At 40.0% G+C, this 27,364-nt stretch overlaps 3 protein-coding genes across 4 annotated transcripts in view; 2 read left to right on the forward strand and 1 right to left on the reverse strand.

Annotated features, from left to right (window-relative positions):
* cicb (capicua transcriptional repressor b) overlaps window positions 1-1,595 on the forward strand; it is a 98,453-nt gene extending 96,858 nt beyond the window's left edge. The window contains exon 20 of one of the 2 annotated variants that reach the window (XM_062063892.1): window positions 8-1,595. In XM_062063892.1, the coding sequence (XP_061919876.1) occupies window positions 8-291 (284 nt within the window). In that variant the 3' untranslated portion in view covers window positions 292-1,595. The remainder of the gene's footprint in view (window positions 1-7) is intronic. The other variant, XM_062063891.1, reaches the window with a different exon arrangement.
* On the reverse strand, window positions 931-12,698 carry znf526 (zinc finger protein 526). The gene is made up of 8 exons (XM_062063893.1): window positions 12,511-12,698; window positions 8,869-9,202; window positions 5,206-5,369; window positions 5,019-5,114; window positions 4,246-4,943; window positions 4,038-4,179; window positions 2,527-3,954; window positions 931-1,658 (listed from the first exon to the last, which is right to left on the reverse strand). Exons 2-8 carry the CDS (start codon window positions 9,161-9,163, stop codon window positions 1,491-1,493), a joined length of 2,991 nt encoding a protein of 996 aa, XP_061919877.1. The 5' UTR covers window positions 9,164-9,202; window positions 12,511-12,698; the 3' UTR covers window positions 931-1,490.
* Window positions 12,699-18,504: 5,806 nt separating this feature from the next.
* gsk3ab (glycogen synthase kinase 3 alpha b) overlaps window positions 18,505-27,364 on the forward strand; it is a 35,168-nt gene continuing 26,308 nt past the window's right edge. The window contains exons 1-2 of the mRNA XM_062063912.1: window positions 18,505-18,612; window positions 18,720-18,905. Of these exons, the coding sequence (XP_061919896.1) occupies window positions 18,731-18,905 (175 nt within the window). The 5' untranslated portion in view covers window positions 18,505-18,612; window positions 18,720-18,730. The remainder of the gene's footprint in view (window positions 18,613-18,719; window positions 18,906-27,364) is intronic.

The following is a 27,364-nucleotide window of genomic DNA, read 5'->3' on the forward strand; positions in this document are numbered from 1 at the left end:
ACTGCAGCTCAAGCCACCGCAGCCTTCCAGACCAGATACTCGGACATATTCCCCACTAAAGTGTGCCTGCAGCTGAAGATCAGGGAGGTCCGGCAGAAGATCATGCAGACAGCCACCCCATCCGACGCCTCGGGTCTCCCCATGCCCCCTGATGCCCTGCCCGGACCCTCCGGTGCCCAATCAGGTGACGGAGGAAGGGGGGCTGGGGATCTGCAGGATGACGTAGACGAGGAAGGCGGGGCAGAGGGGAGCCCGCATGATCCCGGCGACTCGCAGGACTCTTCGAGGTGAAGATTGAGGACCAGTTTCAGTCTTTGACATGAGATACCAAAAAAAAGGCGTAGAAACCTTTTTGTATTAATCACCTAGGAGAGACATTTCTCCTTCGGAAGTGACAGAGATCTGGAAAAGTCTTAAAAGCTTTAAAAAGATTGGAGTCAGACAGGAAAGCTTCTTGGGGCTGGGCCCCTTACTCTTTACATCCATGGACTCTGAACCATCTGGTTCCTTTATCTCCATTCTCTGGACCCTCAAGATCTTTTCCGGAAAGGTCTGACGCTTCTGGCTGTGCCATCATTCCCGCTGTTCCCCTGCACAGACCAGTCAGAAAGGAAGCAAACATTCCCGTGCCTCTTGTTGTCGGTTAAGCATGAAGGAAGGAGGTTAGTGCGTCTTTGGCCATTATCCTTTTTTTTTTCTTTTGCAAAATGGTTTTATTGACCTTTTTAAAAAAAAAAAAATCATAATGGGTTTGTTCCTGTGACTTTTAATATTATATTAATGAATCCTCCTGTCACTGCATCCTTATTCTTGCCTGGTCAGTTTTTGGAGGCTGCCTCACGCATGCACAGTCACCCCCTCCGTGCTCCAGTCTTCCCACCACTGGCTTTTTAACAAACCAGTCTGTTATTTTTTTACCTTTTATTCCTTCAGTAATACAAATCAGTATTTATAGACAACACCTCTTTCCTTCTTTTGTCACTTTACTGCTCTACCCAGAGCTCCTCCACAATCAACCACACCGATCACGTCTTGGATAAATCCTGTAGTGGTTATGGACACAAATGGACTGTTAAAGGTGCCCCTTCGTTAAAAGGTTAAGAAAAAAAAAACACAATTATATGGCTTTTCAATGTTTTTGTGTTCTACTTCTTGTTTTCGCTGTTCAGTATCCGAGAGACACAAACAATTTTTGTATCTGTAACTTTCAGTATGCCAATAAAAGAGCAATTAGGTGGTGAATGATGCAAAATATTTACTCAGTTCACATATTTAATGGCAGCGGTCCTGTCCAGTCCACAGAAATGTAAACTCATTAAAAAAGGTCATGATGTACAACTCATTTATACACAAGCCAAAAGCTTTTAAAGCACTTTTTGTACATTTCAAAATACTCTGCTGTCTCACAACTTTGCAGATACAACATCTGTTACTATCAATCATTGATCAGCATTTATTCCGTTTTTGTTTTGTTTGATGGCTATTTGTCCTCAGAGCAGGTGCATTCCTTCAACGGAAACGGTCTCCATGGCGAGGCCGTTCTCTAGCGCTGTGTGAAAGATCTCCAGCGCCTGCTCGAAAGGCACCAACCCGCCCTCGCTGCTCTCAATGATGGCAATGGTCTCCCCAAACTCGTTGCACATGATGGTTGGGCTGGCCTGTGAGACAGTGATGGACACATTTCATTCACACTTTGGGAGTAGAGGCCCGGGAAATTGATTTTTAGATGCATCTCAATTCAGACATGGTTGATTATAAAATCGATTAGTTATTGTTGATAATAGATTCATTTTTTGTAAATAAAGTAATGCAGACAGTTCTAAAATTTAGCTGACTGCAGCGAGCCACCTCACAGAGATCCAACCAGCTCCTTTATTATATTCCAGTTTAACACACATTTCTATTAATTTAATAAATGTGATGGGAATTAATTTAACTGTTTCTTATTACAAATGCACTGTTTTTTTTAAAGATGACAAGTGATAAACGCTTATTTAGTGAAACAAAAATAAATGTAAAACTGCATCAATATACAGTACAGGCCAAAAGTTTGGACACACCTCATTTCAATGCGTTTTATTTTCATGACTATTTACATTGTAGATTGTCACTGAAGGCATCACAACTATGACGCCTGTGAAGTGAAAACCATATCAGGTGACTACCTCTTGAAGCTCATTGAGAAAATGCCAAGAGTGTGCAAAACAGTAATCAGTGCAAAGGGTGGCTATTTTGAAGAAACTAGAATATACAACTTTTTTTTCAGTTATTTGACCTTTTTTTTGTTAAGTACCGTACATAACTCCACATGTGTTCATTCATAGTTTTGATGCCTTCAGTGACAATCTACAATGTAAATAGTCATGAAAATAAAAAAAACACATTGAATGAGGAGAAGGTGTCCAAACTTTTGCCCTGTACTGTACCTTAAAGATGCATCAATAATAGATTTTTAATAGAATTGTGAGGTGCTCTAAGATTCCCATCTCTACTTTTGGAGCATTTTTTCCACAGACACACACTGACCTTTTCACCATCAGATGATTGAATCTGGATGAGGTGAGGCTGCCCCTTGGCAAGTTCCACTGCAGAACCCTCCACCACGGTCACGGTCGAGCTTGAAGCCGCCGCTGCGACCTCCTTGTCCAGCCTCTGCTGCCTGTTGTGCGTCTTCTTGTGGTTCCTCAGGTTGGAGAAGGTCTTGAAGGCCTTGCTGCAGTAGGGGCACTTGTGCGGCCGCTCGCCCGTGTGCGTTCGGCGATGCTCGGCCAGGTGCATGCTCTGGATGAAGCCCTTCCCACACACCTCACAGCGGAACGGCCGCTCCCCGGAGTGCGTGCGCAGGTGCTCGCGCAGGTGCGTGTTCTGCCGGAAGCGCTTGCCGCACACCTGGCAGGGAAAGGGGCGCTCGCCCGTGTGGACCCTTTGGTGCAGCGCCACACCGGAGGTGGAAACAAAGAATTTGCCGCATATGAGACACTGGTGAGATTTAGGCCGCTTGGTCGAGGCACCACGTAGCCGCCCGGGACCCAGGTGGCTCAGTTTATGAAGTCGCAGGTTGGCGGCAGAGTTCAGCTTTTTACCGCAGAGGTTACAGTCCAGACCTCCTTGTGTAACAACGCCACAATCTTCTAATCCCGGCTCATTTACTGCTGTGGCGTCTCCGAGCGGGGGCAGCAGGGGGTGCTGCTCCAAACAGTGTTCGTCGCGTCGCCTCCCAGTGATGAAGCCGGCAGCGCAGTGAGGGCACGGGAAGGGGGCGGGAGATCCCGGGTGATGCGTGTAGCGATGCACCGCCAGCCTGTTGGCGTTGCTAAAGGTGGCGGGGCAATCGGGGCAGCTCAGTCCAGCCACCCCCAGGTGCAGCCGGCTGTGCTGACGCAGGTTGGACGACTGCGAGAAGGAGCGATTACACAAGTTGCAGTGGTAAGGCTTCACGCCCGTGTGGATGAGGTTGTGTCGCCTGAGGTTGGCGAGGGACGAGAAGGTCTTGCCACAGTCGGCGCACTGGAACGGCCGCTCGCCCGTGTGCGTGCGGCTGTGGTTGCGCATGTGGATCTGCTTCTTGAATGATTTACCGCATACGCCGCACACGAAGCTGCGTTCGGCAGCGTGCGCCTTGCGACGGTGGTAGACGAACTGCATCTGTGAGGGGAATGTTTTTGAGCAGGAATGGCAAGTGAATGTTTTTTTGTCCATCAACGCGGAGGTATCACTTCCCGAAGAGCCGGATGCGACATCCTCAGGAGCTTTGGCAGCTGAGACTTCCGCTGCTGCCGCAACCTCAATCATCTTCTCTTCCTGTTTGGCCACCTCACTTCTCCCTGAAGGATCCTGGTCCATATTCTCCATCTCCTCCTCTGTGAGCGGGGGCATCAGGCGAACGTTTTTCTCCCTCACTCTCTGCAGGATGGCGAGGGTGGATTGAGATGCTCGGCGTGGAGCGGCATCCACCTGGAGAGAGAAGAAAGCATCTGAGTCCTATTCAAACATGTCTTACAGGTTCAGGACTGTATAAAAGTAGGAAAGTGGAGTACACTGGTGGTAGCAATGGAGCTCTTCGCACCAGAGGCGTCAAGGCTGAGGTGTGTTTGCCGGTGATAGAGGTACTTGGTCATGTTGGCGAAGGTTTTGTTGCAGAACTGACATTTGTGAAAGGGATCTGAGGTGTGCAACTTCCTGCAAAATGGAAGCAAAGCTGAAGCACACGGGAATAGAAAGGTTGGTCCCGTTCGGAGTGCTCACCTGTGCACGATGAGGGTCATCTCCGTGGTAAAGCATTGGCCACAGTCCACACACAGATACCTGGCCACGCCCGAGTGAGAACGCATGTGAGTCTGCAGCGACGTTTCCTTCTTAAAGACCTTTCCGCACTCGCTGCATTCGTGCGTGCCCATCTCGTGCACGCGCTGGTGGGCACTGAGGCGGTTGGCGGAGTTGAAGGTGCGGTCGCACAGTGTACATTGCTGAGGCTTGGCCCATGCCTCACCTTTCTTCTCCGCTATTCTAAACTGGTTTGGTTGTCTTATTGTCAAGCTGTCCGTATTGTGTGCTTTCTCAATGCCACCTATGTCTCCCGCCTCTGCGCTTTCTTTGTCCTGCCCCAGGAAGTGTTCCCCCTGGTGTTGGAGTAAGTCCTCCGGGCTTTGGAAGAGGAGGGAGCATTCGGAGCACTCATAGGGGTGGATGACCACCACCTCAGCCGCCTGCCGCTGTGTGTCGCTGCGGGCGCTCGGTGCCAACCTCAGCTCCACTCTCCGGGTGCCCTTCTTTCCCTGACCAAGCAAGCTGGAGCCGTCGGCCAGAGCTTGAGCGGTTAGAATCTGAAGGTGCATGGTGGCCAAGCCCGGGTTGGACGTCACGGGGGGCAGCAGGGAAGCGCGTGAGCCAGATTTGGAGACCTGAGAGTGGTCGGTCTTCTTTTTCTGCTGCTGTGCAAACACCTGAAAGATCCACAAAGTCAAATAGACTTAACTTTTCGTCTCCATTTGAGGACGCACACGTTTCATTTCACGCACCTGTGCCAAGATCTCCCCAGCCTGTTGCTCACTCAGCACAAAGTTTGGCACGTTGTTGACGGGAGTCACGGTGCCGTCTGGTTGGAGCACATACTCCTGTAGGCCAGGGCAGGAAGGACTGTGATATAGCTTTGCATTGGATCCACTCTCACAGTAATAGTTGATGAATGACATCTGTGACCCTCACCATGGTCTCCATGTGGCTGTGTGTGGCGCTCGTGCTGTGGCTTCTGCGGTGCTCCAGCCAAGAATCAGGTGAGTCAAACAGGGCCAAGCAGTCCAGACACTGGTACTGGACTGCTTTGGGAGACTGCGTACCAGAATCTTCAGGCACCAGGGCCTCACTGTACTCTGGGGAATGATAACGCAGAAGTTGCTTAGTGTACAATCTCTAATTCAAAGTATTGGTACTGATGTTTCAAAATACACATTTTAGGGGTGTTCAAATTGTGATTTAATTCGAATTGCGATTCTTTTTTATTGTTAAATTATCGATTTTTAAAAAAAAATTCCCCAAACCCACTTTACAAAGTAGAGCTTTATTTTTACAAAATATGATTTCTTTATTAAAATGTAAAACTTTATTCTCAAAGTCATACTTTCTCTGGTATATTTGATAGCTTATCCCTCATGTTACTTTTGCAGGGGTGTCAAACTCGTTTTCATCGCAGTTATATAACCGTGCATATACTGTACATGACTTAATGTATACTTTCCTCAGGATAGTACCGTATTTTTCGGAGTATAAGTCGCTCCGGAGTATAAGTCGCACCGGCCGAAAAAGCATAATAAAGAAGGAAAAAAACATATAAGTCACACTGGAGTATAAGTCGCATTTTTTGGGGAAATTTATTTGATAAAAGCCAACACCAAGAATAGACATTTGAAAGGCAATTTAAAATAAATAAAGAATAGTGAACAACAGGCTGAATAAGTGTACGTTATATGAGGCATAAATAACCAACTGAGAACGTGCCTGGTATGTTAACGTAACATATTATGGTAAGAGTCATTCAAATAACTATAACATATAGAACATGCTATACGTTTACCAAACAATCTGTCACTCCTAATCGCTAAATCCCATGAAATCTTATACGTCTAGTCTCTTACGTGAATGAGCTAAATAATATTATTTGATATTTTACGGTAATGTGTTAATAATTTCACACATAAGTCGCACCCCCGGCCGGCCAAACTATGAAAAAAACTGACTTATAGTCTGAAAAATACGGTACACAATCGCCTTGATTGCATTTGCTTATGTTTTACGTACAAATTAAGAGCTAACTTGCTTTGAAATCATAGGTCAGGGTGACAGATATTTTAACAAAACAAATGCTGGGGATGTATGGTACTATTGTTTGTTGCATGATCAGATAGTAAAGTTACAAAAACTGCATGCAACTTTTCTGTCAAAAACTAAGAACGAATGCATTTAGTAAAAATAATGAAGTGCTTAATTGACAAATCATTTTCAGGCCACATAAAACAGCCTTGAGTTTGATCATTGTGTTTTACAATGTAAAAACTAAAAATATTACTTTGGTCCACACAAATTGTTGCCATACTGAGTATTACTAGACTGAAATTCTAAATATGAGTCTCAAATTTCCCTTGTTTATCCTTAATTTTGTCAGTTACTTTTTTCCACACTTCTAGTATAGTCGAAGGTTGTGGCCATACGCCCAGAAGTTGGTCAATTTGTTAACTTAAGAATGATAAGAGCACAAATGAATGAGACAGGTTTGGGGGAATTTTGCCGTAGTTAGGGTCTAGTTATGATGAATAACACGGTTAATTACACATTAATAACAAAACCATAAAACCTGGACAAGCAAACGTCACACAGGTGAATCACAAGACGTTAATGCAAAAACTACAATAGTTAGACCAAAAATGTTTGCAGCACAAACAAATAGGATAAGTTTGGGGAAATTTCAAGATAGGTGGTCTAGTTATGATTAATAACACATAGTTACACATTACTAACAGAAACAAAAACCATGATGGCCCGAACGAATATTTCCGCAGCACAAATGTAACACACACGATCGGGACAAGTTTGAGGAGGTTTGGGAAAAGGTGGGGTGGGGCAACTTCACAAAGTAGAATCGCCTAACGTTTATATCTTAAAAACCATAATAGACCAAAAATGTTTGCAGCACCAATGGCTGGGACTGGTTTGGTGAGGTTTTGACAAGGTGGGGGGGCTGGTTATGAATACTGAAACACTTATAACTTAACTATAATAGTTCAAACATTTAGCAGCACAACCTAATTAAACAAGTTTGAGGTGATTTGGACCATGTGAGGGGCTTGGATGACATCACTCGTCAGAAAGTATATTTTAGAATAACTTAAAGGGGAACTGTATTTTGGGGGGAATTTTGCCTATCATTCACAATCATAAAAGATATGACTGATGAATTTTTAATGCATTAAAACTTGTAAATAAAAGCCCGCTCACAGCTGAGCCAATGAGAGGTTCTCTATTCCACCCATAAAATTCAATCAATAACCATTCAAAAAGCGCCAACTATACATAACTTACATTTTGTGTCTTGAATATTAACCAAGTATTAGTGATATTGTTATTATAAGCGCTAACACAGACAAATTATTTATAGCGGCGCCGTGATCACAAGCTTGTGTGCATATGTTGACATAATCAACTGGTGAGATGTTTCCTCGCTTTCCTGCTAGTCAAACTTTATTCTAGATCATAAATTATGCCTCTTACCTGAATAGTAGAAGGATGAAGACATATTCCGACAAGATGGTACACTTTGACAGCCAACTTAGACCCGGATATGGCGAACGACCCGAAAAGACACTTGGTTCCACACCCCTTATCTTCTTTGTTGACTATCAACGTTTGCAGTGAGTAGTAATCACAGATGTAGTTGAAAAAACCCCATTGTGATGTGTTTTTAAATTAATGCTCCGCGTATGCTTAAAATCACCAAAATACATAAATATTAAATGTTATTATATATATGTGCCTGTTACTACATTACATACAGTACAGGCCAAAAGTTTGGACACACCTTCTCATTCAATGAGTTTTCTTTATTTTCATGACTATTTACATCGTAGATTGTCACTGAAGGCACCAAAACTATGAATGAACACGTGTGGAGTTATGTACTTAACAAAAAAAGGTGAAATAACTGAAAACATGTTTTATATCCGAGTTTCTTCAAAATAGCCACCCTTTGCTCTGATTACTTTTTTGCAAACTCTTGGCATTCTCTCGATGAGCTTCAAGAGGTAGTCACCTGAAATGGTTTTCACTTCACAGGTGTGCTTGAAGCTCATCGAGAGAATGCCAAGGGTGTGCAAAGCAGTAATCAGAGCAAAGGGTGGCTATTTTGAAGAAACTAGAATATAAAACATGTTTTCAGTTATTTCACATAACTCCACATGTGTTCATTCATAGTGTTGATGCCTTTAGTGACAATCTACAATGTAAATAGACATGAAAATAAAGAAAACGCATTGAATGAGAAGGTGTGTCCAAACCTTTGGACTGTATTGTATATACTTACATCTTGCATATAACACTTTAATGGAGGTGTTTGGATGTTTTTTTTAGGGGTTGTGTAGGCAGAATAGATCGACTGACAGGCTCCATTGTATGCAGACTTTTGAACGCATTTGTTTTATATTTAAAATGCATTAAAAAAAGAATACATCCTTCCATAGGCAATTTTTTTTTTTTTAAAGTGCAGTTCCCCTTTAAAAAACAGAACGACACAAACCAAAGTTGTATGATCGGAACAAGTTTGGGGAGATTTGGACAGGATGGGCAACTTCACACGGGGTATATTTTGCTATCCCCACTCACCTGGCTGCGCCGTCTCCTTCATATGCATCTCCTGGTGCAGAAGCAGCTCCTCAGAGTTGACCAGGATGTTTCCACATTCCAGACACTGGTACTGCTGGCCTTGCTGGTCCGTCTCACACAAGATGGTCTCACCGGCCTCTAACTCACCTTCTTGGCCGGTGTGAATCTGCTGATGGATCAGCACGTCCTCCAGGGTGTTAAAGAGCAGGTGGCACTCGCTGCACATGTACTGGTGCTCCGTGTAGACCTCTTCAGGCTGGCCAGCCTCCACATAGACGCCTTCAGCCTCCATCATGTCACTCACCGTGTCTCCTTTTGGATTAATGGGCAATCCCTGTGAACACAGAAGCATGTAGATCAGGAGTGTCAAATGTAGGTTGATTGTTTGATTGAAACTTTTATTAGTAGGTAGCACAGTACAGTACATATTCCGTACAATTGACCACTAAATGGTAACACCCGAATACGTTTTTCAACTTGTTTGTATCAGGGTCCACGTTAATCAATTCATGGCAGGTTTTATCCAGCCCGCGGGGATGAGTTTGCTAAGTATAGAAATGAGCCAAAATTTTTGAATGAAAGAAACCGCTGTTGTAAATGTGTCCACTAGATGTCACAATAGTAATTATTTTAGCTTTGTAGAATATGCTACATACAGTATGTCAGAAAAAAAAATCATGTTAGTGCACCAGTCGAGGAAAATTAGCAAACTACATAAATAACATCCTATAATTAGATTTTTATATTTTTTATTTTGATAGATTGAAAATGAACACCAATGAGTTGACTGATGAACTCAGATAATTTATTTAGAAATTAAAGTATCGATGATTCTCACGCACACTAAGTGTGGTGAAATGTGTCCTCTGCATTTGACCCATCCCCTTGTTCACCCCCTGGGAGGTGAGGGGAGCAGTGAGCAGCAGCACTGGCCGCGCCCGGGAATCATTTTTGGTGATTCAACCCCCAATACCAACCTTTGATGCTGAGTGCCAAGCAGGGAGGTAATGGGTCCCATTTTTATGGTCTTTGGTATGACTCGGCCGGGGTTTGAACTCGGTGGCCTAGTGGTCAGCGGTCAGTGGGCTGGCTCAAGGTGGAGGACAGAGTTAAACAACTTGCACTGAGCCTAGTCTATAAAATCCACTACACCTCCCTGATACCGAAGTACATGTCAAACTACTTCCTTAACATAAATGACCGCCATAACCACAACACCAGGGGGTGCTCCACTAACCACGTTAAACCCAGATTCCGAACTAACAAAGGTCTTAACTCATTCTCTTTCTATGCCACATCAATGTGGAATGCGCTCCCAACAGGTATAAAAGAAAGGGCATCTCTATCCTCCTTCAAAACCGCAATAAAAGTTCACCTCCAGGCAGCTACAACCCTAAACTAACACCCTCCCCGGATTGCTAATAATCAAATGTAAACAATCAAATGCAGATACTTTTTCTTTTTCTTATGCCTTCTGATCTCTCTCTCTCTCTCTCTCTATGTCCACTACTTGATGTCCATATCCCCCCACCCCCCTCCACACCCGATTGTAAATAATGTAAATAATTCAATGTGATTATCTTATGTGATGACTGTTTTATGATGATAGTATATATGATAGTATATATCTGTATCATGAATCAATTTAAGTGGACCCCGACTTAAACAAGTTGAAAAACTTATTCGAGTGTTACCATTTAGTGGTCAATTGTACGGAATATGTACTTCACTGTGCAACCTACTAATAAAAGTCTCAATCAATCAATCAAAGAGTGTCCGCCCTGAGATCGGTAGGTCGTGAGTTCAAACCCCGGCCGAGTCATACCAAAGACTATAAAAATGCGACCCATTACTTCCCTGCTTGGCACTCAGCATCAAGGGTTGGAATTGGGGGTTAAATCACCAAAAATGATTCCCGGGCGCGGCACCGCTGCTGCCCACTGCTCCCCTCACCTGCCAGGGGGTGAACAAGGGGATGGGTCAAATGCAGAGGACAAATTTCACCACACCTAGTGTGTTTGACAATCATTGGTACTTTAACTTTAACTTAACGCAACCTACCGATCTCAGGGCGGACACTTTGATTGATTGATTGATTGATTGATTACATATTCCGTACAATTGACCACTAAATGGTAACACCCGAGGAAGTTTTTCACCTTGTTTAAGTCGAAGTCCATGTAATCAATTCATGGTAACGCTCTAACCCAGGCCTGGGCAATTATTTTGACTCAGGGGGTCAAATTTAGAGAAATAAATTTGTGTGGGGGCCGGTATATCTATTTATAGGAACACTAATACAAAACCTCACAATAATGTCTGATTGAATGCTAAAAACGTTATGACAGGCCGCTTTTAAAAAAAACAATGGAATTTTAAATGTTTTTACTAAATTAGACACCCAGAATGTACATGAAATTAAAGAATGTGGGATTTACTATATTAACTATGAAGGATAAAATACTGAATATTGACAACATATAAACGCCACACCCCCTCTTCATCCACATATTTTACAATCAAGCGAAACGCACCAAAAATGCAACAACAAACACAGCGAAATATGAACGTGAAGGGTAAAAAAAACCCACCTACAATCTGATACATCTGATATATCACTAAGCTTTAGAGCTTTGTTGTAAAAATCTCCTTCCGCGTCTGTCCCTGACACCCGCATTTCAGGCTCTGGAAACACTCTGTGGAAACGCTCCACACCCACACTGCTTGGTGCCTCGTCTGAGCTGCTGTGACTTACATTACCATAGTAACTGATTAGATGACCATAGTAACTAATTAGATGACCATAGTAACTAGTATATCATGCAAAAGCGCAGATTCCAACCATTTGAATACTTTGTATAGTTCAAGACTTAGTCACTGCACATCATAATGGCAGCTACACTTTCCATCTTAAACATCTAAAAAAATTATTTGGGAATGTCCGGTGGGCCAGATTGAAAAGCTTAATGGGCTGCATGTGATGTAATTTGCCCAGGTCTGCTCTAACCACTAGGCCACAGAGTAGAAAGTAAGAAAGTATAAATAACAACAAATAAAGGTAGAATACTATTAACCGCAACATGTAAGTGTAAAAAAAAAACAACATTATGATTTGTACATTTTCAGAATGTGCTTGTTCTATTTTTAAACAAAGAAAACACTCTGAAGTTGTCTTTATTTTTAAGTTATCGTGCAGTGATTTTACCAGTCCGACCCACTTGGGAGTAGATTTTTCTCCATGTGCCCCCCCATCTAAAATGAGCTTGACACCCCTTATTTAAATACATTTGATAAGCTGCTTATGACTTTGATACATTTGTCAAATATTTGTTATGGTTATCTTGTGGGCTTCATTAATGATTTGATTAGCAGTTAGCAGACATCATGTTAGCCTCGCCACAGCTACTCGCTAGCATGCTTCTTTATTATCGCGATGCGTGAAAATGTGCTTTTATGGCGTCTGGGGGGGGGCGCTTGAAGGCGCTCACCCCCCCGGACAACGCGGACCAGTTCCTCCGCAGCGCAATTTCCTGACAGCGTCGCCCCGGTTCGCCGGGCGGTCCGTCAGGCGGCGCTAGCTACTTTTCACCGAAGCTCTTCGGCGGCCATGACGGCGGCGGGCCCTTCCTTTTTTAGCCTTACCTATCATATACTGTGGTTAGACGGTGACTGTTACAGACATCACGGCGCGTCATTCACACGTCCACACGTCCTCCGTCGTGGTCTCCGGAGCGGGAGTGGTACATATTTGAAGGATATTCGCTGGAAACGCTGATTCAAGGCGTGTTATAACCTAACCCGCCGTTTTCCCTTCATTTTCTAAACACCAAGCCCCGCCCAATGCGGTAGTGCTCAAGCCTTCTAAACGCTGATAGGCTCGCTCGGCTGCCAATCGTCACCTCGCGCTTTGCTTCATGGGTATTGTAGTTTGAAATCGCCGATCTCAGTCATTTTAGAGCAGGCCTGGTGTAATTATATTGACTCGGGAGCCAAATTTGGAGAAAAAAGTGTGTCTGGGGGTCGGTATATCTATTTTTAGGAACACTAATAAAAAAATCTCACAATAATGTCTGATTGAATGCTAAAAACTAGGGGTGTGGTAAAAAAATCACGATTCTCACATGCGATTCAGAATCGATTCTCATTTTTAAAAAATCTATTTTTTTTATATATATATATTTTTTTTAATTATTATTATTATTTTTTTTTTTAAATTTAATTTAATTTTTATTTTTTTATTAATCAATCCAACAAAACAATACACAGCAATACCATAACAATGCAATCCAATTCCAAAACCAAACCCGACTCAGCAACACTCAGAACTGCAATAAACAGAGCAATTGAGAGGAGACACAAACACGACACAGAACAAACCAAAAGTAGTGAAACAAAAATGAATATTATCAACATCAGTATCAATATTAGTTACAATTTCAACATAGCAGTGATTTTTTTATTACTCCGGTACTCTTGTCCTGTTCTGTATATTGTACAGTATTTTGTATTTCTACAGTGTTTTGTATATTGTACAGGATTGCTTATTATTTTTATTGGATAGTAGTCTGTTTATTTCAATTGTTAGTTTTTTCTTACCTGTTGTGTAATTTATTTTTACCCCATATTTGTTCCCACTACCGCACCTTAAGTTGGAGTCCTTAATCTCGTTATATGCAAATATGATGACAATAAAGTCCATTCTATTCTATTCTAAAAATCCCTCATTGACATTATCATTAGACATTTATTTTAAAAAAAACAAAAAAGAACAATTATGTCACAGTGGCTTACACTTGCATCCCATCTCATAAGCTTGACAACACACTGTGTCCAATATTTTCTCAAAGATTAAATAAGTCATATTTTTGGTTTATTTAATAGTTAAAACAAATTTACATTATTGCAATCAGTTGATAAAACATTGTCCTTTACAATTATAAAAGCTTTTTACAAAAATCTACTACTCTGCTTGCATGTCAGCAGACTGGGGTAGATCCTGCTGAAATCCTATGTATTGAATGAATAGAGAATCCTTTTGAATCTGGAAAAAATCGTTTTTGAATCGAGAATCGTGTTGAATTGAAAAAAAATCTATTTTGAATCGAATTGTGACCCCAAGAATCGATATTGAATCGGATCGTGGGACACCCAAAGATTCACAGCCCTAATAAAAACGTTATGACAGACCGACCGCTTTAAAAAACGGAATGGAATTTAATTTTTTTTTACTGAATGAGACACCCAGAATGTACATGAAAATAAAGAATGTGGGATTTACGATATTAACTATGAATGATAAAACACTGAAAATTGACAACATATGAACGTCACACCCCCTCTCAATCGACATATTTTACAATCAAGCTAAATGCAACAAACGCAGTCAAATATGAACGCGAAGGGTAAAAAAAACCACCTAATATCTGATAAATTTGATATATCACTAAGCTTTAGAAGTTTGCTGTAAAAAATCTCCTTCCACGTCTGTCTCTGACACCCACATTTCAGGCTGGCCGCTCTGGAAACACTCTGTGGAAATGTTCCCCAACCACACTGCTTGGTGCCTCATCTGAGCTGCTGTGACTTAGATTACCATAGTAACTAATTAGATGGCCATAGTAATTAGTATATCATGCAAATTCGCAGATTTCAACCATTGAATTACTTTGTATAGTTCAAGACTTACGGTCATTTGAAAACATCACTGCACATCATAATGGCAGCTACAGTTTCCATCTTAAAGATCCATCCATCCATCTTCTTCTGCTTATCCGATGTCGGGTCGCGGGGGCAGCAGCCTAAGCAGGGAAACCCAGACTTCCCTCTCCCCAGCCACTTCGTCCAGATCTTAAAGATCTAAAAAAAATTTGGGGGGAATGTCTGGCGGGCCAGATTAAAAAGCTTAACGGGTCGCATGAGGCCCCCGGGCCTTAATTTGCCCAGGTTTGTTTTAGACATTTGATGTCAATCATCTGTTTGTGGAATGTGAGAGTGTTACATGAGTTTTGGGAGGAGATCAGAGATTGGCTGAGAAACAAGAAACAAGAAATTTGACCTCTATAGAAGAGGTCAAAGTTGGTATTTTTATACGTTTGTCAACATTATTATGCTCCAGGCAAAAAAATGTCTACATAAATGTCGATTTATGAAAGTAAGGCCTACATTTTCTAATTGGCTTAATGGTTTACAATTATCAATCAAATCTTGGAGGATGATTAAGAGTACAAAAGCCCTTAAATTTATATATTGGTTAAAAACATTTAAAGTGATTTAGGTAGCCCTTTTTGTCTTTTTTTCATATATATTTTTTCATATATTTATTGTTATTATTTATTAATATGTAATACTCTATCTGTATTTACTTTTGTTTTCTTTCCTTGACATGTTTCGCTGATGTTGAAAGTGCCTTGACTTCTGTGTGCATTATAAATGTATGTTAGTAGTTAAAAAAAATAAAAAAAATAAAAATAAAATTAAATAAAAAAGACATTGGATTGTTGTGGAACTTCCGGTTTTGCTCAAAATATGTACTTATGTACATATGTACTAGAGTATTAAATATTAATCCATCCATCTTCAATCACTTATCCTGAATCGGGTCGCGAGGATTAAATATTAATAAATAATAATAATAAAAATATGAAGGAAAAAAAATAATGATAATAATCCAAAAAGACAAAAAGGGCTACCTACATCACAACACAAGAAAATGTAGGCCTTACTTTAATAAATCGACATTTATGTAGAAATGTTTTTGCCTGGAGCATAATAATGTTGACAAACATTTCCATGTTACAGTCGTCTATAAAAATACCAATTTTGATCTCTTCTATAGTGAATGGGGACATCTCCACACCTCAGTCAGTTTAGACGTTGGATCGTTGTGGAACTTCCGGTTTTGCTCAAAATATGTACTTTGTTCATTTTCGCTTTATTTCTGATCATTTTAATCGACACATAAACACCATAAACAACAGAAACATACAAACTTCCGAGATTGAATTTCAGTACAGTAAAATAAACTCTAAAAAAATATGTAAAGTACCGGTGTCAAACTCAAGGCCCGGGGGCCAGATGTGGCCCGCCACTTCATTTTATTTGGCCCTTGAAAGCCTGGAAATAGTATGTATCAATAAAATACTGTAACTTTCCTTACCAAATGTATTCTTTCTTTCTATTTTGGGAGAACAAATATATATGTACTCCATGTAATCACAAATTATGTTAACTTAAATATTGTGTAATTATGCAAAAATAAATGACACAATTCAAATTCAACATTTTTTTTAATAGAAATAAATACTAATAGTAATGATTTCAAAGCAAGTTATCCATCAAATTGTGCAATGTAAAAGTAGCAATACATTTCATTCAGCATTTCTCAAAATGAAAAAAACGGTACTTTTTTTTTACTGTAATAATCTGTGGTGCCGTTTTGGCATTTACAGTAATAAACCGAAAAATCTACAGTGGTTGAAAAAAAACAACAACAAACAAAGAAAACTGTCAGCTCAGGTGCCAAAATTTTACTGTAAAATTGCAGGTTTTTTATTTACAGTAAAAAAAAAAAAACAAATGCCAATTTTGCAGTAAAATTCTGGCAACTGAGCTGCCTTTTTTTGAAACCATAAAAACAGCAGTACCGTTTTACTATTTACAGTAGTATACACTAAAATTTGAGGTGAAATTATTGCAACTTAACAAATTGAAAATATATATATATATATATATATTTTTTAAATCTGCTAATAAAATGCCAAAACATTTTTGTAATAATAGGATTCACTGTTAGAAGCGGCCCTCTGGGGCCAAACAAAACTGCGAAGTGGCCCTCAGTGGAAACGACTTTGACACCTCTGCTCTAAAGCAAAATACAAACATCTCGTAGCCATTTTACACGATTTGTAAATTTCCCACAAAGAGTCTTGGAACACATAAGCAATACCACTATCTATACTTTTAAAACCTTTGGTGACTCAAGATGTATTCAAACACGACTCCCTGTTGCGCAACATTTTTATTGAATATGTTCAAATACATGAGGGGGGTGTTAATAAAATTATATTTCTAAGGCACAATTTATTGCCAAAATATCCTAAAAATAGTTTAGAAAATTAGAAATAGGGATTGGGAAATTGGGAATCCCTGCTATAGAAGATGTGAATCATTTATTTTTGGAATGTGGAACTGTAAATTTATTTTGGGAGGGAATCAGAAATTGGCTGAAAGACAAATGTATAGAGATGTCCCCATTTATGATAGAAGAGATTACATTTGGCATATTTTTTTTAAAATATAACAATTCAGAAATGATTATTGATATTATTATGTTGCCAGCTGAATTTGTCAAAGTCCATTTCTTCAAGTGAAACCCAAACTCTCACATTGGATTAATGATTTCAAATTATGAATAAAAGGTCGGAAGATGGTAACAAGTAGAAAAACCCTTAAATTATTATCCATATTGGAGGAATTTAAGTTGTTTTACATAAGCCGAATTTTTTATATATTTTTTAAATTTTATCTTTAAAAAAAAAAAAACTATTTGTATTGTCTTTTACTTTTTTATTTAACTTTTTTTTGTGCTCAACCTCGTTATTAATTTAACTTTAAAATGTAATTATAATAATAATCAAAATAATTAATAAACATAAATATATTCAATCCATCCATCCATTTTCTACCGCTTGTCCCTTTTGGGGTTGTGGGGGGTGCTGGAGCCTATCTCTGCAATAATTAATATAAATAATTAATAATAACTACAATAAAAGCTACATTTAAATTTAAAATGTAACTGTATTAATCTGTCGGGATTCTGATTAGAGATGAATGCTGTAAAATGAAATATCGGAAATTATCTGTATCGTTTTTATTATTATCGGTATCGTTTTGTTTTTTTTTGGTTTTGTTTTTTGTTTGTTTTTTATTAAATCAACATAAAAAACACAAGATACACTTACAATTAGTGCACCAACCCAAAAAACCTCCCTCATTCACACAAAAGGGTTGTTTCTTTCTGTTATTAATATTCTGGTTCCTACATTATATATCAATATATATCAATACAGTCTGCAAGGGATACAGTCCGTAAGCACACATGATTGTGCGTGCTGCTGGTTCACTAATAGTACTAACCTTTAACAGTTAATTTGACTAATTTTCATTAATTACTAGTTTCTATGGAACTGTTTTTACATTGTTTTACTTTCTTTTTTATTCAAGAAAATGTTTTTAATTCATTTATCTTATTTTATTTTATAAATTTTTTGAAAAAAGGACCTTATCTTCACCATACCTGGTTGTCCAAATTAGGCATAATAATGTGTTAATTCCACGACTGTATATATCGGTATCGGTTGATGTCGGTATCGGTTGATATTGGTATCGGTAATTAAAGAGTTGGACAATATCGGAAATATGGATATCGGCAAAAAGCCATTATCGGACATCCCTAATTCTGATTATTGTTTAAAATATTGTAATGTATTGGGAGTGCCTTAATTTGTCTGTATATTTTCAGTGTGCTGTTTGTGTGTTCAATTGGTCAATGAAAAAATATGGAAAAAAAAGCATTGGAACACATTTTGTTCTTATTTGCAAAGCAGCGTCTTTAACCTAAAAAAAAACTCTATTTCCCGTCAACCTTTGCGATCGTGACGTCATCGTGCGTCAACTCCCCAGTCCCCCACCATCATCGTTCTACAGAGGAAGAAAGGGGGAGACGGGCAGCCTGTATAGAACGCTGTAAGTGTAGTTGTTTATTTCTTTCTTTCTAACAACATTCTTCTACATCTCACTTTGTCTCCGTTTGCCTGGCTGTCAATAACGCTCGCCGTCAATCCTGGCTTTAGTTCACAAAAATATGAGCGGCAGCGGGCGGCCCAGGACCAGCTCATTCGCTGAGCCTCCCGGAGCTCCCGGATCCGCTGCAGCCGGCGCCGGATCAGCAGTCGCCGGCGGAAGCTCGACGGGAAAGACTGGGGCTTCGCAAGCCAGTGGCAGCACCTCGACGAGCTTCGGGAATTTAAAACTGCCCCGTGAGTTTGCTTGCTTTTCCAGTTGGCCGGGCTGACGTTTCGTTACAAACAACACATTTTGTGGGTTTAATTGGTGTGACGTGTCGACATTTCTTACAAAAATGTCGATTACGCTCGCAGGGCTAATCTTATCTGTAGCAGGCTGTTAGCTAACTTTGGCTAACGTTAGCCCTGTTTTTCCCTGTATTATAAAGGGATTTTTTTTCACTAACTCCAATATTCGCTCCTGACTACATTCCACGAGGTGAAAAAAACATTTGTATGTTAATAAAATTCGAATTATGCCCAGTTAACGTCACCCCATGCTAAGCGCTAACGTTAGCATTAGCATCAGAGCTAATATTTTGTGGACGCTAACCCCTCCTTTTTTATCTTCTTATCCAGTATCATTCTATCTTTTTATCAAATACGCATTGCACGGTTGATTCTGCAATAGCATATGGTAAAACATTTATAATGTGTTGTGTAGTAGCTTTAACACAATTATTTTCTAGTGGCAATGATCACATTATAGACACCTATGGTGTGTTTTTTGTAGAGTTACCCCAACTAAACACTCTAAAATCTCCTTATGGTTACTGCTGATAAGCCTCATTTTAATTTTCTATGCGTTCAATTAAGACAACACCAGTTAAATTGCTTACCAAACTGTTTATTTTGCCTTAAAATTCAACATATTTGAAACACTGCACTTGAATAGCAAACCCTATTGATTGATTGATTGATTGAGACTTTTATTAGTAGATTGCACAGTGAAGTAGGGCTGGGCGATATGGCCTTTTTTTAATATCTCGATATTTTTAGGCCATATCGCGATACACGATATATATATATATATATAGGGGCGGCGTGGCGAAGTTGGTAGAGTGGCCGTGCCAGCAATCGGAGGGTTGCTGGTTACTGGGGTTCAATCCCCACCTTCTACCATCCTAGTCACGTCCGTTGTGTCCTTGGGCAAGACACTTCACCCTTGCTCCTGACGGCTGCTGGTTAGCGCCTTGCATGGCAGCTCCCGCCATCAGTGTGTGGATGTGTGTGTGAATGGGTGAATGTGGAAATACTGTCAAAGCGCTTTGAGTACCTTGAAGGTAGAAAAGCGCTATACAAGTATAACCCATTTATCATTATTATTTATATCTCGATATTTTGCCTCAGCCTTGAATGAACACTTGATACATAAAATCACAGCAGTATGATGATTCTATGTGTCTACATTAAAACATTCTTGTTCATACTGCATTAATATATGCTCATTTTAAACTTTCATGCAGAGAGGGAAATCACAACTAAGTAAATTTAGCAAAAGTGTATTTATTAAACAGTTATTAAGCAGTGGCACAAACATTCATGTCATTTCCAAAACAGAAAGTGCCAGATTGTCAGATACATTTTAAAACAAGCTATAAGTGCACTTCTATATATTTCAATAAGTGTTACATAAAAATGAGCTGCATATCAAATAGTATATGTCCTACGGTGTTGATGTGGAAATAGTTGCTTCGGCATTTAGTTGGTGTGGCACCGAACAGAGATGTTGACATGATGTAAAGACATATTCCTGCTTGAAGCCAAACCACCGTCGGACGATGGACCCCGTGCTGTTTTTCTTGGTAATTAATTATTCCTCCATTTGTTACCAGAATCGCACCTTCATTCTCTCGTATTACCACTCAAACCACACCGTTAGCTGTTAGCATCACAGCTAACGTTACCATGTCGCTACCTCTCGCTCCGCGGGAGTGTGTGACGTTGCTCACGTGACAGTATGTGACGTATGTAAGAAGGTGCGCTTGTTTTAAAGTCTCTGTGAGAAGGAGAGACAGGAAAGAGTGAGAAACGCATGCAGTTTAATGCCCCACAGCTAAAAGCAACTGCGTGAGAAAGTATACTCGAATATCACGATATAGTCATTTTCTATATCGCACAGAGACAAACCCGTGATATATCGAGTATATCGATATATCGCCCAGCCCTACAGTGAAGTACATATTCCGTACAATTGACCACTAAATGGTAACACCCGAATAAGTTTTTCAACTTGTTTTAAGTCGGGGTCCACTTAAATTGATTCATGATACAGATATATACTATCTAGGGCTGCAACTAACGATTCATTTGATAATCGATTAATCTGTCGATCATTACTTAGATTAATCGATTAATAATCGGATAAAAGAGACAAACTAAATTTCTATCCTTTCCAGTATTTTATTGGGAAAAAAACCAACATACTGGCACCTTACTTATTTTGATTATTGTTTCTCAGCTGTTTGTACATGTTGCAGTTTATAAATAAAGGTTTATTTTAAATAAATAAAAAATTGCCCGTGCGCATAGCATAGATCCAACGAATCGATGACTAAATTAATCGCCAACTATTTTTTATAATCGAATTTAATCGATTAGTTGTTGCAGCCCTAATACTATCAGATATATACTATCATCATAATACAGTCATCACACAAGATAATCATCAGAGTATATACATTGAATTATTCACATTATTTACAATGTGGGTGGGGGTGGGGGGGTTAGGTTTGGTTGTTATCATCACTTCAGTCATCAACAATTGCATCATCAGAGAAATGTAACTTGAAACAGTGTAGGTCTGACTTGGTAGGATATGTACAGCAAGTAGTGGAAATAGAGAGAGAGAGAGAGATCAGAAGGCATAAGAAAAAGTATCTACATTTGATTATTAACAATCCGGGAAGGGTGTTAGTTTAGGGTTGAAGTTGCCTGGAGGTGTACTTTTAGTGCGGTTTTGAAAGAGGATATAGAGATGCCCTTTCTTTTACACCTGTTGGGAGTGCATTCCATATTGATGTGGCATAGAAAGAGAATGAGTTAAGACCTTTGTTAGATCGGAATCTGGGTTTAACGTGGTTAGTGGAGCTCCCCCTGGTGTTGTGGTTATGGCGGTCATTTATGTTAAAGGCCTACTGAAATGATTTTTTTTTATTTAAACGGCAATAGCAGATCCATTCTATGTGTCATACTTGATCATTTTGCGATATTGCCATATTTTTGCTGAAAGGATTTAGTAGAGAAAATCGACGATAAAGTTCGCAACTTTTGCTCGCTGATAAAAAAAAGCCTTGCCTGTACCGGAAGTAGCGTGACGTCACAGGAGCTAGTATTCCTCACAATTTTCCTTTGTTTACAATGGAGCGAGAGAGATTCGGACCGAGAAAGTGACGATTACCCCATTAATTTGAGCGAGGATGAAAGATTCGTAGATGAGGAACGTTACAGTGAAGGACTTGAGAGGCAGTGATGGACGTATCTTTTTTCGCTCTGACCGTAACTTAGGTACACGCTGGCTCATTGGATTCCACACTCTCCTTTTTCTATTGTGGATCACGGATTTGTATTTTAAACCACCTCGGATACTATATCCTCTTGAAAATGAGAGTCGAGCATGCGAAATGGACATTTAAAGTGACTTTTATCTCCAAGACAATACATCGGTGACACACTTAGCTACTGAGCTAACGTGATAGCATCGTTCTCAAATGAAGATAGAAACAAAATAAATAAACCCCTGACTGGAAGGATAGACAGAAGACCAACAATACTATTAAACCATGTACATGTAACTACACGGTTAAAAATTCTCAGCCGGGTAAGGCTTAACTATGCTGTTGCTAACGACGCTAAGGCTAATTTAGCAACTTAGCAACCGGACCTCACAGAACTATGTACTCTCTCCTTTTTCTATTGTGGATCACGGATTTGTATTTTAAACCACCTCGGATACTATATCCTCTTGAAAATGAGAGTCGAGCACGCAAAATGGATATTTAAAGTGACTTTTATCTCCAAGACAATACATCGGTGACACACTTAGCTACTGAGCTAACGTGCTAGCATCGTTCTCAAATGAAGATAGAAACAAAATAAATAAACCCCTGACTGGAAGGATAGACAGAAGACCAACAATACTATTAAACCGTGGACATGTAACTACACGGTTAAAAATTCTCAGCCTGGTAAGGCTTAAAAATGCTGTTGCTAACGACGCTAAGGCTAATTTAGCAACTTAGCAACCGGACCTCACAGAACTATGATAAAACATTAGCGCTCCACCTACGCCAGCCAGCCCTCATCTTCCCATCAACAGCCGTGCTCACCTGCATTCCAGCGATCAACGGCGCGACGAAGGACTTCATCCGTGGGTTTGGCGGCAAGCATCGGCTAGGCGTAGTAAGTAGTTCTTGTTGTGTTGCTGTAAGTATTGTACTTAGCCGCTAAGACACCGATCGATTCCACCTACAACGTTCTTCTTTGCAGCCTCCATTGTTCATTAAACAAATTGCAAAAGATTCACCAACACAGATGTCCAGAATTCTGTAGAATTTTGTCGAAGAAAACAAGAGGCTTTTCTATCGGGTCCGATGGGGTCCAACCACTTGTGACGTCACGCGCATAAATCATATCCAAAGGAGTTTTTCAACCGGAAGTGTGGCGGGAATTTTAAAATTGCACTTTATAAGTTAACCCGGCCGTATTGGTATGTGTTGCAATGTTAAGATTTCATCATTGATATACAAACTATCAGACTGCGTGGTTGGTAGTAGTGGGTTTCAGTAGGCCTTTAAGGAAGTAGTTTGACATGTAGTTCGGTATCAGGGAGGTGTAGCGGATTTTATAGACTAGGCTCAATGCAAGTTGTTTTACTCTGTCCTCCACGTGTAGAGTTACCCCAACTAAACACTCTAAAATCTCCTTATGGTTACTGCTGATAAGCCTCATTTTGATTTTCTATGCTTTCAATTAAGACAACACCAGTTAAATTGCTTACCAAACTGTTTATTTTGCCTTAAAATTCAACATATTTGAAACACTACACTTGAATAGCAAACCCTAAGAATTTACCATGAATTGATTAACGTGGACCCCGACTTAAACAAGTTGAAAAACATATTGGGGTGTTACCATTTAGTGGTCAATTGTACGGAATATGTACTGTGCAATCTACTAATAAAAGTTTCAATCAATCAAACATTAAGCTCAAGGAACACTGCTGTGATGAGAGTCCGTGCCCTCTCCGCTTTTGTTTTATGAATTTAAAATACCGTACTTTTCGGACTATAAGTCGCTCCAGAGTATAAGTCGCACCGGCCGAAAATGCATAACAAAGAAGGAAAAAAACATATATAAGTCGCACTGGAGTATAAGTCAATTTTTGGGGGAATTTTTTTTAATAAAACCCAACACCAAGAATAGACATTTGAAAGGCAATTTAAAATAAATAAAGAATAGTGAACAACAGGTTGAATAAGTGTACGTTATATGACGCATAAATAACCAACTTAAAACATGTCTGGTATGTTAACGTAACATATTATGGTAAGAGTCATTCAAATAACTATAACATATTAGACTTAAACTTCCTTTTTATTGTCATTCAAATTTGAACTTTACAGTACAGATAAGAATGACATTTTTTTACATTAGCTCATGGTAGTGCAGGATAAAAAAGCAATAAGGTGCATATATAAATAAATGAATAGGTTACTGTACAGATAAATATATTGCACTTTTTTACATGCATCCACGTTTATGGATGTATGTTATATTGTCTTTTTTATTCCAGCGAGTTAATTCATTTTGGGGGGAGTTGAGGGGATAATTTAATTATGATGCGTTCAAGAGTCTTACGGCCTGAGGAAAGAAGCTGTTACAGAATCATAGAACATGCTATACGTTTACCAAACAATCTGTCACTCCTAATCGCTAAATCCCATGAAATCTTATACGTCTAGTCTCTTATGTGAATGAGCTAAATAATATTATTTGATATTTTACGGTAATGTGTTAATATTTTCACACATAAGTCGCTCCTGAGTATAAGTGGCACCCCCGGCCAAACTATAAAAAAAAAACTGCGACTTATAGTCCGAAAAATACGGTACCGTATTTTTCGCACCATTAGGCGCATTGTCGATAAACGGGTCTATTCAGGTCCACACTATATTGCCTTGACTCACATATGAACTTGAAGTGCCATCCCATTCCAAACCCATAGGGTTCAATATGATGTCGGTCCACCTTTTGCATCTATAACAGCTTCAACTCTTCTGGGAAGGCTGTCCACAAGGTTGCGGAGTGTGTTTATAGGAATTTTCAACCATTCTTCCAAAAGCGCATTGGTGAGGTCACCCACTGATGTTTGTCGAGAAGGCTTGGCTCTCAGTCTCCGTTCTAATTCATCCCAAAGGTGTTCTCTGATGTTCAGGTCAGGACTCTGTGCAGGCCAGTCAAGTTCATCCACACCAGACTCTGTCATCCATTTCTTCATGGACCTTGCTTTGTGCACTGGTGCACAGTCACGTTGGAAGAGGAAGGGGCCCGCTCCAAACTGTTCCCACAAGGTTGGGAGCATAGAATTGTCCATGTTTTGGTATCCTGGAGCATTCAAAGTTCCTTTCACTGGAACTAAGGGGCCAAGCCCAACTTTGAAAAACAACCCCACACCATAATTCCTCTTTCACCAATGTCACACTCTGCACAATGGAGTCCAAAATGTAGCGTTCTCCTGGCAACCTCCAAACCCAGACTCGTCCATTAGATTGCCTGATGGAAAAGCGTGATTCATAACTCCAGAGAAGGCGTCTCCACTGCTTACTCCAGTGGCGACGTGCTTTCCACCACTGCATCCGACGCTTTGTATTGGACTTGGTGATGTATGGCTTAGATGCAGTTGTTCGGCCATGGAAACCCATTCCATGAAGCTCTCTGCGTACTGTACGTGGGCTATTTGGAAGGTCACATGAAGTTTGGAGCTCTGTAGTAACTGACTGTGCAGAAAGTTTTTGCACTATGCGTTCAGCATCCGCTGACCCCTCTCTGTCAGTTTACGTGGCCTACCACTTCGTGGCTAAGTTGCTGTTGTTCCCAAACGCTTCCATTTTCTTATAATAAAGCAGACAAAAGCAGCTGCAGGACACCGGTCGGCTCAGTTAAAGTTTCAATAACATAACAGCATAAACTAGTACCATATTTTTCGGACAATAAGGGGCACTTAAAATCCTTTCAAAAATCGACAGTGCGCCTTGTAACCCGGTGCACCTAATGTAAGTAAGAATTCTGGTTGTGCTTACCGACCTCGAAGCAATTTTATTTGGTACATGGTGTAATGATCAGTGTGACCAGTAGATGGTAGGCACACATAAGAGATACGTGTAGACTGCAATATGACGCCAGTAAACAACACCAAAACGTTAAATGTTCCATTGAAAATAAAGAACATTACACACGGTACTCAAATATCTGTCAAAATGTTTTAGTATGACTTTGAAGCTGCACCGCTTGATGGATTGTCGGCCCATTACGGCTACCGTAGTCAGAGATAGAAGTATTATTATGGTGTGTGTATAAGGACTGCAAATTGGCACCCATTAGCAGACATATTATCTGGTGTTTTGTTTAATAATATTATGCAAAACCATATTTTCTTACCTTCTGGTACCTGCTGTTGTGTATTTGAGATCTGCATAAGTCCTGAAAATTTGCACACGTCCACCTTTGTAGTCCGTAGTCGATAAGCTTCTTCTTTTTCTTTATCTTCTTGTTATGTGACATTCATCCTCTGCTGTTGCCATTTGTAATATAAAGTAGTTTAAAGTTGTAATTTACATCTCGCTATGGAAGCACTAAAAACATACCAGTGTAGTGGGTTTACATAATTCACCCACGGAACTTTAGTTATTAGAGAGTTCCGGTCGGTCGTTTTTTCACGGGACACATTTCCGGCGTTGTTGCACTAGTGAGCCACGGATGAGGAGATGCTGCTCTGTTGTTGATTGAAGAAAAGTCTGAATGTCATTAAAACAGTTAGCTCCATCTTTCGACACTTCTTCCACTCCCGTCCTTGCACGCTACACCCCTACAACAAAGATGAGGGGAGAAGACACTGCCGAAGGTGAGAGGTCAGAAAGCGACTTGAAGATGATCTGTAAAACATAATCTATGCAACATTTTGACCAAAGAACCACAATTACATCTTATGTATACCACAAGGAAGTGTTTTCAATTTAGAAAAAAATCATAATATGACCCCTTTAATGCGCCTTATAATCCGGTGCGCCTTTTGTATGAAAAAAGACCTGAATAGACCTACTCATCTGCATTGTGCCCCAAGGTCCGGAAAATACGGTAGTCGGCTCACTGCGATCAAATCTTTGCTAAATTAGGTCGTCTGCGTTAGCATTTATAATAACAAGATCGCTAATACTTGGTTAATATTCAGGTCATGAGATGTAACAAGATCGCTAATACTTGGTTAATATTCAGGTCATGAGATGTAAATGGAGTATTGTCGGAGGTTGGATGTTTATTTAGGGGGCTTTGTGGACGAAATAGAGGAGCCTCTGTTGACTAAATTGTTAGGTCACTTTTGCAAACATTTATTTACGATCCAGAATGCATAAAAAAAGAAAAACATACGTGTTCCT

Source organism: Entelurus aequoreus, linkage group LG11 (genome assembly GCF_033978785.1).
Source record: "Entelurus aequoreus isolate RoL-2023_Sb linkage group LG11, RoL_Eaeq_v1.1, whole genome shotgun sequence".
Taxonomy (NCBI): Eukaryota; Metazoa; Chordata; class Actinopteri; order Syngnathiformes; family Syngnathidae; genus Entelurus; species Entelurus aequoreus.